This window comes from Macrosteles quadrilineatus, unplaced genomic scaffold, assembly GCF_028750875.1.
Source record: "Macrosteles quadrilineatus isolate MER2022 unplaced genomic scaffold, UCM_ALF_1.0 Scaffold_7__1_contigs__length_78375512, whole genome shotgun sequence".
Taxonomy (NCBI): Eukaryota; Metazoa; Arthropoda; class Insecta; order Hemiptera; family Cicadellidae; genus Macrosteles; species Macrosteles quadrilineatus.
The window spans coordinates 19000502-19013416 of NW_026542600.1; the positions used below are offsets into that span (position 1 = coordinate 19000502).

At 35.7% G+C, this 12915-nt stretch overlaps 1 protein-coding gene across 1 annotated transcript; it reads left to right on the forward strand.

Annotated features, from left to right (window-relative positions):
* LOC128998293 (SPRY domain-containing protein 3-like) lies at nt 1–8778 on the forward strand. The gene is made up of 6 exons (XM_054424369.1): nt 1–279; nt 1342–1526; nt 4597–4746; nt 5796–5962; nt 6621–6705; nt 7532–8778. Exons 2-6 carry the CDS (start codon nt 1344–1346, stop codon nt 7664–7666), a joined length of 720 nt encoding a protein of 239 aa, XP_054280344.1. The 5' UTR covers nt 1–279; nt 1342–1343; the 3' UTR covers nt 7667–8778.
* The last annotated feature ends 4137 nt before the right edge of the window (nt 8779–12915 follow it).

The following is a 12915-nucleotide window of genomic DNA, read 5'->3' on the forward strand; positions in this document are numbered from 1 at the left end:
ATATAGTGGGTAGTTTTCTTTCTGCTAAGTGCCAACATTTGGAACATTTCACATTTCTGTTCTGTCGTTCTGTGTAGGTCTAGGTCCTATCTCTGGTTGTGATCGACGTTGCAAGTTTACAAAATTTACAATTCTTTGCTCTTATAAATTATTCCAGCTCACCAAGTTCTCTTGAATTGAAGAAAAGTGTGTAATTTTCGTTCAAGTGTAACAACTAACAAAATACATCCCTGTAGTATCCACATACAAGATGAAATTAACATTATAGACCCTTTAAAGGTAAGTGTAAGCTATTATCAATGTCTAAATCCTTTGACGATTCAGTTTATCAATTCAAATTTGTTGATGAAATTTTTGTTTTTAAGCACCGACCTTTAACTAGTATTGAAGACCTTATTTCACCCATGTTTTCGCCAATCAATTTGCATGATTTCTCATAAAATATTAAAATCAATTAAGTTATTAAGTTATAGCCTAATTGAGAAATGCAGTGATGCTAAATAGCTCCTGTAAGCCATATTATTTGTTCTGCCACAGGTAGCCTACCTATATCTCTACAAATCATAGTCTCAAAAGTCAAAAACATTCCCTTGTGCAGTCCTTTTCTGTTAGGCTAAACTAACTTAGCAGGTGTTTTCATTTCTCACAAAAAAATATCTACTCCATTCTGGTTGGATAGGGCCCTAGTAGGGATGAGCATCAATAGGTCTACTATCGATGTACCAATAACATCGTCGCAAAAACATTGATGTTTTCAAGGCTAAATAACATATCGATGACAATCGATGTTTTTTCAGTTTTATTGTCATCTGCAGTTAGAGGTTATACAGTTTAACCTCTTACTAATACAATTCAGTCATAGAAAACATCGATACCGGTATTTCAATACTTAAGGAAAAACATCGGCAATCTACCATCGATAACTTGATAAGTTTGTGTTTTCATTTGCAAATTGCAAACTTCGCTTTCGGTTTTTCAACACCTCATGCTGTTTCTGACAATATTGGCGTTTTTGGATTAAGTGTAGGCTATCTTATGAAATACGGTACTGTAAAAGGAGGAATTTCAATAAAAAACTATAAGGGGCAACCATTACTTAGGCTACTGCCCAAATAACTACCGGTACTTTTGTTCATTATGCTATAGGTACCGTTTTCATTTTAAGATTTGACTTTTATCACTTAGCCTACTACCTCATCGGAATGCTATGCAACAGTACGTGATTCTGTTTAGGCGTACTCATTGAAAAAATGTGTCATCTGTTTGTGTTAAAATAGGCTAATATTGAAACTTTATTTTTGTTGTTAATTTAATAATAAATTTTTAATTTATTATTTTCAGCTATGTTAGGTCAAAAGACCATATTTAGTGTTCCTCTGCTGGACATGAACAGAGAGGATGAACAAAACCAAGTCGAGGTTAGTGAAGACATTGAGTGGGTCACAAGATGGGATGAAACTTTGATGCTTGTGGATTATGGAGAAGATGATTGGTACTGTCTCCACGATATAACACTAAGTGGCCAGGTAAGCAGCTTATTGAGCTCTTTGCGCCTAAGGAATGATTTTTAGCAGAGCTAGCTTCTACAGAGCATTTTTCAATATACAGGTTTTATTTTTAAATGATAGATACAGTTTATGAGCATAGCATTTTCAAAAGTAGGCTATACAGACTGTTTTTACGATAAATAAAACATTTTAATCCATCGATGTTACAGCGTAAACTGTACCGTCAGATGTAATTCACTGCCAGACGTTTTGTCCTTGCTGTAAAATGGCGTCTCATGTAGGCCTACTGTCTATATGCTGTCTCAGCTTTTAAAACTGATTTGACCATTTTAAGAACGGATAGGGTCACGAAATCATCTTTAGTCTAAATTTTTCCCAATCCAGAAGGACTTGAACTACTGTGATATCAGAAGTCGAATGCTTCTGTTTGACATAATCATAAGTCAACAGGCCAGACATTTTTATTTCGAGTTCGGTCAGTTAAAACGACCTTCAGGTCTCTGGTTAAAATGGGGATTCTTTAAAAAATATTGGAATTTAAAATATTAATTTCTTCTACAATCAGTTTATAAAATCTCCTCTGATCGGGGCAATATTCTGAATGTATCGTATAGTGAAAAAAATCATTAATATCTCTCATGATCACAGTGGAATTGTGAACATCTTCTGTGGTTGCAGAGAAATCATCATTGTCTCTGTGATTTTGGCTCCCTGGGAGATACCATTATCATCTCCCGCTGTTTTTGTGACCGCAAGCGCAAGAGACAAACATTGTGTTTTTTTTTATCTTGGGAGGTGATCAAAGTGTTGCTGTGATTGTGAAAGCACCATTTTGGCAATTTATAGTCCTAAAGAAACATTTTTTTATTGACTGCATTCCTTGCTAATCTGAACAGGTTCCATCCCAGTTGGTTCAAATTATTAGGACTCTGGTATAGCTGTTGTCATCTAGACTAAAACGACCTTTTGATAGTAATTCTAAAGACCCACAGTAAAAACCCACTAATCCGGCATCCGATAGTCCTTCATTAAAAAAATCTAGCATCGGTTTAAAGGTCTGATAGTTTGTTGTATGCAGTTTAAAATCATTTTAGCGCGATCGGCAGACGTCGGGAGCGATCGTTCATATGTCAGGAGTGGTCATTTAGACATCAGGAGCGATCGCTCAGACGGATTAGCTAGTGTCTACTGCACCTTTATTTTTAGCTTGTTGGGGTTGTACATTCACATCAAACTTAGGTTTTGTCTTTAATGAGAATGTACTTAAATAAAATAAAAGTTTTCACTGTCTTGAGGTTCATAAAATAACAGCCCTTTTCAGCATTTGTTGTAAGCTGTTAATATATTCCCTATTATCCTCAATGTAAGCATAACTGCTGGAACAGTTGGTGGCAATAGTTCTGAAAAAGCTGTAAACCCTAACTTCTTTTATTGAGAATGGGTGTAAGATGACAACCTCCGCTGTTAATTTATCCAATGGCAGCTTCTTAGGGTTGGAATACTGGGTAGCGGTAAGCTTGTGCCTGCCTAACGCCTAGGATCTAAAGAAAATACTCACCACGAGTCCATTGCATGAGTCGTTTGTGACTGATGAGTCTACTGGGGCTGTCCTGGGACTTTGGTCCTCCTGCCTACTGTGAGCAGCAAAAGAGCTGCTATATGTCAGTGTATATGCGCCGTATAAAGCCGTGAGTGTGTGGGTGCATCGGAACGCCCAGGGGCCCAAACAGAGACAATGTAAACACTGAAAGAATAGAAGCCTACAATCACACTGTGGAGTTAATTATTGTTTACACTATTAGCTCAAATGGTGCTCAGTATTGAGAAAAAACTTATTTTGGAATATCTTCTTAAATAGGTAATTATCAAATAAAGCTGTTTGTTGGAAATATGTATTTATTTTTGAATGGTGAGTCGGTGGCTCAGTTGGCAGCCTAGCAGACTTCAAAGCCACGACAGCGATGTTAAGTGGTTGGATCTTAACAAGAGACTGAAACCCTCTGTTTTTTAAAAGGAAAAAACAAAAGATTTAGTTATTCATGTAGGATATGTATTTGTTTTGTAAATACATGTTTCATTTTACTCAACATTCCTGTACAGCAGTTTAAAAAGTACTTCATGGTAAAACCACTCATGCCTAATATTTGTCTTTGTCATCTTTTTTGCCTGTCGCCAATCACTCCAACCCAAGCGACAGCCCTGTTACCAAAGTTATAATTTAATACATTGTTAAAGCATTTATGTTTTAAAATACAGGGTGTTTTTAAAAAAATGCCGGGATTTTAAATGATAATTGCTTGGGGACAATTCAAGGTAACTAAAAGTTTTATACGTCAAATTGGAGCTTAAATAACTAATTTTTGTTTCCCGTGTACTGTTGTAAGGGAGGAAACTTTGACCTTGGCATGCGCAAAACGCGGTGGTAGGCCACTATTGTGACTCATACGCATGACGCCAGTCGCCAGTACGACGTTTACGGCACAACAGAAGGCACAGAGTGTAATCTGTGATTCGCAGAGTTTAACTCCATTGCTAAATTAAACTAAGTTTAAATCTACTTGATGATAAAGAAACTTGAAGCTGGTTTCATGAGTTTTGTGGCACCATAGTGTTTTGAAAAGACATTCACCTGGCCGGCTAAAAACGCGATGACATAGTCGAAGGAATCCGACAATTCTGCATCAGAAGCCCGAAAAAATCGGTTGCCCGACGAAGTCTTCAGTTGAACAAACCTAAATTGGTCAATTTATGATGTTATCTGTAAAAGATAGTGTCTTTGTGCATAAAAAGATTCAGTTAAGACATCAGATAAGCCCGCCAACCACCCTAAGCGTACAGACCTTGCCAGTTTTACACTCATATAAGATTGATGAAAATCTGAATTTTATTAAATCATTCCAAATTGTATCAAAGAATGAGGAAAAATCTTTGTTCCTTTCCCTTCAATTTGACGTTTAAATAGTTTAATTATCTTAAATAGTCCCCAAGCAACGACTGTTTAAAATCCTGGCATTCTTTTAATAACACCCTGTAGATTCCAATAACAAGTAATTTTGAAACCTAAACTAACGATTCACTATTGCCACAGATACTGGAGTATAGTGGACAAGGAGCAAGCATTCTGGATGTTGGTTTAGCCCAAGCACGACAGCCACTAAACACTACGTCACACTATTTTGAAATTGAAATACTTGATCCAGGGAAAAACTGTTTTATCGCTATTGGATTGACCGAAAAGGTAATTATGCAGTCAACTATTATTTAAAATTGTTTTAGTGAAACAAAATGTAGCCCTTGAGTCATAATCAGATTAATCTTTTGCTCTTGTTTATTTATGTTTACTGGCTTGAATATAATACGTTCAATACAATTAAAACCAACGTTGTGTCACGATCCATTTCAGACCATAATTAATTTTACCGTAATCTGTGTATGATTACTATGGCTCATTTAGCCTGATTTGATGGCTTTTAGCTTTTAAGGGCTTAAGCCACACCGAAACCCGCTGCTATCCTCAAGAGACGGTAGATAACAGACGTTTTACCCAAGCCAAAAGTACCTTGCCGTGCCCTAGTTTAGACGTGGTTACATAATGTCTTTATGCATCATCTCAGCAACCACAGCACTGCAACTTCAAAACTCGGCCACTGCTAGTAGTGAACAAGATGCCTGTTTTCCATGATGTCAAAACTTAAAACTAAACATGACTTTTAGTTTTTTTGTTCTCATTTTCATCTTCTAAAATGGGGGCAGTTTCTTGGGAAAAAAATAAAGGCATGTACCTCATTTAAAGTTTTCTCTAATTCTTACCGTTCTCGATATCCCAATGGTGGCCTCCTTGAGTTGGTAACCCTGTGCACAGTGGCTAGTTAATGTGAGTTACATTTACACTCTAAGTGCCCATTTGTTTCCTTGTTACATTGATCTAAAAATGTATGTATTCATATTTTTAAATTGGATTGCAATTTTATTTGTGTTCTCTTTGTTTAAACAAACATACATAGGCCTAGTATAAACTGAATATGAACTGACTGGGTGACTGGGGAAGGACTTGCTGGGAAAGCATGTCTTCGTCAGTGTGTTATGTGATTGGTTGAGCAGTGTGTTATGTGGTTGGTTGAGGTGGCGTGATGATCGGACCACAGCAACATTCATTACGGTAGGTCAAACTTGCCATCATGATATACACAAATTACATTGATTATGCTTATGAAATAAGTACTGTAATTAATTTAGTACTCAGAGTACTGTATGAAATAACAGCTACCTATGTAAAAATGATTGCAGGGCTACCCAAAGAACAGACTACCAGGCTGGGACAAAGGCTCAATTGCTTACCATGCAGACGACGGAAAAGTCTTTGTTGGTTGTGGAGTAGGTGAAAAATTCGGGCCAAAATGTCATAAAGGAGACACTATGGGATGTGGTATATCCTTCCCTGTACCTTTAAGCCAGTAAGTAGTGAAATTTCTCATTTCATCCATACTAATCCTGCAATTGATTTCATTTTGGAGTTGAGGCTTTAGCTCTTTTAAAGTATTTTTTCCTTTAGCTCGAGACAGTTTTTGGTGTGTTGAAATTAGTTTTGGAATTTCTTTTGTAACATTCCATTATGACTCTTGATATATTTACTGTGGAAATAAATCTGATTTGTATTACCCTATCTTTTTTATTTTGTTAAAGGTGGTGTCTTAAATAATTTCAAAAAGATTATTAAACATAATAATTTACGTGACATGAAATTAAATTCAAGCAATTTTATAATAATATTTTCTTTGTGAGCAATTTCATTATTTTGAAAAGACAATTTTAGATGAATCTGTTAAGGACTTAACAAACCATTTTGATAAAGAAAGATCATGAACAATGAGTTATAAAAATTGGCTTCAATGTATCAAGGAATCCTCTTCTCTGTGCTTTTAGATAGAAAATTTCAAGGTCAAACGAAGTTCAGGGTAGTTAACTTGCACACTTCATCAAAACGATAATTTGGTGCCTTGGGAATAGCCCTTGAAGTTTCCTTACAGTGAACAATGAATCATTATTGATCTAGATAGCTTATACCGGTAACAAATATGATGAAAATCGTTGCATATTTTGCCCTTGTTTCAGAAAGTCTAAATCCTGCAGATTTCCTGCTGATGATTTAAGAAGTAACGATGAAGAAGATGAAACTGGAGGTTCAGGTTTTGTTGAGGTAAAATAAAATATACTGTTTAAGCAATAATATTGTGGATATTGGTGAAGGTGTGTCTGCGATAATTTTACAGAACAGCGAAAACAAGCATTTAGATTAAACATATTACAAAATCATCAGCATAGTCCCTCAAACTCCACGTAATGTGGCCGAAAGGGTGTTGGTTTTTAAAAAGGGCTAACAATTAAAAATGAGACATAACATTATAGTAGGCCTATACCTTACTTCAATTTGTCATAATCTTTTACCTTTTACATTACCGTGACATTGAAATACATGAATTATTATGTTAATAAGATGTTAAATGTTTACAAAACTTGGTTTTTACCCCAAAAAATCAAGGGTATTGTGTTGACTGACTGGTTAAGCAACTTACAAGCACTTCGGCCTTTAAATGTGTGCTAGGCATCCTGGTCTATATGTCTAAAAGTAGTGCTTGGTCCCAATAAAAAAGCAAAGGTATTGTAAATATCAAAGCTTCTAATTTAGGTTATTTTCCACAAGGGTCGCAAATCACATCTGACATAGTTATCTAAAGAACTTACATATACAGTACATGGTTTCCGAGTTTGCTCAGAAAACTGGACTGCCAGTTTATCAGGTACCGAGTATGTGGGACTTTACTGTAATTAATTTAGTTTTGATTGTGGATTCAAGGAATTATGAGAAATGAGTGTCTACTTTCAAACAGTTAACTAATTGTTTTTTAGTGTAGACTTGTAAACAATTTTGTTAGATCCGAACTTCTAGTCTCATTTCCTCATAAAAATTACCCTCCTTTATCATCCTACAGCTTCAGTTATTACCTAAACACTTATTGTTCTAGGTCTTCTTCACTAAAAACGGGACAATGGTTGGAGTAAGAAGAGTCATGCTTCCGTTCGGTGGTTTTCTTCCTTCTGTTGGAATGTTAAGTTTCCACGAAAAAGTGAAAGTAAACTTAAAACCCCTTACAGGTTGATAAGTTACGGTGGTTTTAAAAACTAACTGGTTCTGTGATATTAATACTAGTGCACTACTACAGTATGTGCTTTTAACTATCAATACCTGTGATTTGTTATTGAACAGTCTTGCCAAATTCAAGCCATTCAAGATTGTGCCTTTATCCTTAAAAAATTGTTCAAAGAGTTGGACCAAGGCTGGCTCTTCCACTGGCTAGAACCCACCCTATTATATACTGTAAAGTTGGTTTATTAAAATCAAAATAACAAGCATTCAACTGAACACAAACACACCATACATGCTAGAACCCCCTTACTCAAGTTGCTATGTATGGAGGAGTTTTTACAGACAAGCAGATATGATTTGCACTACCCTTTTGCGCCGTGTGATAGTAAGGGTGTATCTCATGTATAAATTGAATCATTTAGAGAGGCAAGCGAGATGTGCATGGCCGTTAACACTCATCCTCACCACCATCACTTAACTTAAATTGTTATTCTGTATAGTCATCTCAAAAATTTCCGTTAAATCTCACTTAATATATGTATTCAGAGTAGATGAAAATTTATGGAAGAAGTTTTCAGTTTCTCCCACCACCCTGTCTCCATGTCGTCCTAAGTCACGATCAATAAGTATACATTTGTAAATTTATAGGTGAAAACATATTTATGTACATCCAAAGTATTCATACATGGGATCACAAAAATGTGTGTTATGTAGAACTGCATTTTAAAATAAAAAATGTTAGGTTTGCAAACCTTCAAAACATAGCACAGTAGTTTACGGTCACTAAAGTGTTCTGAATAAATGCATTATATTTTAATTAAGAAGTAGATTACAAAGCAACTATGAAAAAAAGTAATATGATCTACAAAGTGTGTTTTTAATTGCACATTACCAAACAACCAGCCAGTGGTCCAGCCTGTTGTAGAATCTGCCTTGGTTGAACAAAACTAAGCAGTCGTGCTCTCAAATGTTTGTGTCTAGTGACTAAGACAGGTATTATTGTAATAAGTTTTAACCATCCAACAGACACATTCAATTATTGACTTGTGATATGTGTAACCTAATACTCAAACACTGTTTACAATCAATGCAATAAACCCATGAAGAGTGTCATAATTTAAGAAATATCTCTTCTTATTTAACCTTTATCCCTCCTTGAGTAAATATAATATGTTACATGCTTTAGTATACACTTACACACAAATTATGCTGGTCTAGTTCCCTTGCACTACTTGGAAGAGTAATGGCTATTTACTTTGCTTAAAGTAAAATGAAACTTGATACTAACTTCCATTGGAAGCTCCACTGCGCCGTGATCGTCAACTTAAGTAACAGGACGCGTCAACTTAAGACTCATTTAATCATCTTTTTATGTAGAATATTTCAGGTAAAAGATAGCTTCATGCCCTGGGAATAACTGGGACTTTGCAGTTTCCTACACCAAACAATAAAAATAACTCCGTGAACAAAATTGATTCTACCAAAGGGTTTGCATTATAGCAACTTTTTTTCATATCTTTAACATTAAGTCCACTCTCTGCTTCAACCAGGCAACCAATCCACACTACAACCATCTGGTTAAAGTAATAACTTATTCTTTCAGTGCCACTGGGAACTGTTTTTTTAAGGATTTCATAGGATAAAGTAATGAATCCCACACACAACATACTGTTAATCTCTGACTATTGATACAACTAGACATCCCATACCCATGGAGCTGTCGCCAGTTTTTTTAAAATTTTAATCCAAATCGTTTTAGTTGATGTTAGCCTCCGACAGATTGTGCTGATCTACATTACTAAATTCTGTCAGATAGGTACACAAACTTTTTCACCAAGTCAAACTAATAGAACTACTTATATGGTATTGTGAGCTATAGCACCTGTTATCAACTGTAATCAACTTGGTCAGAAACAAAATATAATTTCAGATACTAGTCCATTCTGTTACTGGCTCATAGAACTATGTTCTTTTTTTACAATAAAAAAATTGGTACAGATGGTCAATATAGATTGTATGTATGCTTCAGTATACAATAGTCAATGTTGTTAATACAGATTCATTCAGTGGAACAATATTTACCTTAATGGTTGCCTTTTGTTCTTGAGTAACTGTAGGTAACCTGTAGCACAGAAAACATACTACTATAACCCAGAATGCCAACCGCATGGTAAAAAGCATTAAGCGTTTTGAGAGAGCTTTGCCTGTCAATCCGTAGGCAGCGCCACCAGTGTTGCCATGCAATAGCATAGCAACGCTGGTGGCGCTGCCTACCGATTGACAGGCAAAGCTCTCTCAAAACGCTTAATGCTTTTTACCATGCGGTTGGCATTCTGGGTTATAGTAGTACGTTTTCTGTGCCTGTAGGTGGTAACCAATGCACGTTTCAACATGTGGGAATCATAATTTTAAGTGAATGAAGACCGTGAAGATGCTGTACCAAGTGGCAAAGTGTGCACAGGTTTTGACTTACATTGACTCAAGAAAAAAGGAATGTAAATCGAGGTATATATTGATTAATAGGTTTTTTTTAAAAACTGGGAACACAAATATTTTATCAATGACCCACGCCCTTGGAAAGTCTTGGGGATATCCCAGTGGGATATGGGGGATATCCTCTGTAAATCCCTCAAAGTCCTCAGAGTTTCCTGGGATATCCCTATTCCTTATGTCCACCAAAATCCTGATCCCTGGGAAATCCCATCAGGAATCATAAATAAAAAAAATAATACATAAAAACACAAAATAATAAAGAATTAGTCTGAAAAGCACATTTATCAGTTGAGTATTTTGATTAAATAGTGTATAAAAACATATTTAAAAAAAAAAATAGGTCAAAAATTTTTCCCTAGACAGGTCTCGAACCTGATACCCTCAGGTTATGATCCTCTTACCTTACCTCTGAGCTATCTGTGGTTGTTGATATTATAAGTTTTCAAGCTGTTAAAGAGGAGCCAACAGCTGCAATGGTCCCAATACTTTAATATTTTTTATACTATGATTCTGTTTAGGCATAAAGTTGTTGAATTTTTTTCTGGGAGTTGAAGAGTATACTGGTATTTAAACATTGATTAATTAATTACCATTAGTAATGTTATTATAATTGTTATATGATTAATTAATATTTCCCATTAAATTGTTCAACAAATAAAATTTTCTCAAATAAGTTAAAGAATTTTAGTTAAAAAAATATATTTATGCATTATTATTATTATTATAAGCAGGTGTATTATTATTATAAAAAGGTTAATAATTTGAATTGTATAATTATTCTGCGAAGCTCTGCCCCACGGAGAATTCCAACAGATCTCCAAGGGATGTCCTATGGATATGATCAGAAAACTTGATTAATTTTTATAAATCGCATTGGCAATGTTATTGTTAGTTTGAAATAAGATTAAAATCATTTTAATTGTGTTTCTCAAGCACTGGTCACTTGAAAAAATACATCCAATACTATAAAATATGTTTTGAGGTAGCCTACCGACCAAGAATATCCATAGGAAGTCCCAAGGAAATCCCCAAAATATATTTTTTGGTGTGGGATATGCGCAATATCCTACAGTGGTCCTAGGGACATTCTCAAATCCTGGAATCTCTGTGTGGGATATGTGTGAACTGGTCAGGAGATCCTTGGAATATCCTGTGCTGTGTGGGATAGTCCCGGGGATTTCCCAGGCGATCTTCCACGGATCTTCTCAGCGTAAGAACAAATATATTTACCATACTAAGTAATTACGTAATAAACATTATCATTTGAAAAAAAAATATAAACATTACCAGCAGTGTATTTCGTAGCATATCTCGAGAAACTCTTGAATTCTTAGTGGATTTTACAAATTATGATAAAAAGGATATCGTGGATATTTGAGGGATATGCCAAATATATTCCCGTTCATCGATCAAAAACCCTTAAAAAATTTAAATTCATTACTGCAACGGGCATATCCCAGGGATATTCCTATATCCCATGGGATTTTGGGACGTTTTGGGAACCGTGTGGGATATTCTGTGCTGTGTGGGTGAAACACTATAACTTGTCCTCTGATCGGGAATGCGTAGCAAGATAGCAAGAACAAGTCAGAGTGAGTATTGTGTCTGGAGAATATCCAAATTATCATGTTACATGATGAAGCAGGGTGTGATGTCAAATACTCATAAGAAAAAATCTAGATTGATCTACAGCATTGAGGGCTGTAGCATTTTGTTCATGCAAGCAATATCGTTTCCATTGGCGAACTCGTTGGACTTTGAGAATAGACTTGGCGCTGCTTCCGAGCTCCCCCCCCTGCCAGCGGCACTCATGCGGCCCTGACATTTATTTTGGTGTTTCCAGGGCTGCAGTTTAGCAGTTACTGGAAACAGCTTTGTCTGGTTTAGAGGCTTCACAACTGAAGCAAAAACATAAACCATCACTTTTAGTTTGTCAAAGACTAAATGCTCTTAATCGGCCTGCAAAGCTGCTGGGCATTGTACTTGACCCACAGCTGCATTGGACAAATCATATTGAAATAATTTGTTTCAGAGTAATATATACCGGTACCTACTTTAAGTTTAAAAGCTAATATGTCCCAGAAGTTTGTTCGTCTTGTTTGCATGGCTTTCTTCCAAACCCACCTACTCTATGGTACTACTAGCGACTGGGGACTTGCACCTGCTGTCCAAAAGGCAAGTTCTACTTGTGCAAAAAAGGATGTCAGGGTCCTCTGTGGAGCCCAACAGCTTGGGTATTGCAAACCCTGCTGATGGAAAACTGTATAATGTCTGTATATAATCCTGAATGTTTATTGGGGTTGGGGATCACGTAAACACAATTTCTCTGAAGAGTAGTGTTCATAGCCATGCAGCTATAGGATCTCTTCTAAAAGGTACATAGGCATAGGGTTAGGCTAACCAAAACTTTAAATTCTATTCCTGTTGCAGGTATAACATTTTTTTTACACAATACCCACTGCTATTAAAAAGAAGGCCTGCAAAAGATTTGCGAAATGAGTAAAAAATTGTTTGGTGTGGCAAACCCATTTTACTCCTTGCAGGAGTTTTGTATTTCAGATTATCACACAATCAAGAAAAAAATAAAGAAAAGAATTAAACCCTACCTAAAGGTATGAGTGTGGTTTTTTTAAGTTTTCCATTTTGCCTTTTTCCTGTTTTGTTAAATTACATTTTTCCTTCCCCCTTTGCATGTTATATTTTTGTTTTATCTAGTTTTGCAAAATGTGCTCTTTGGAAATTGGACTTTTTGTTTGGACTTTAGTGTGA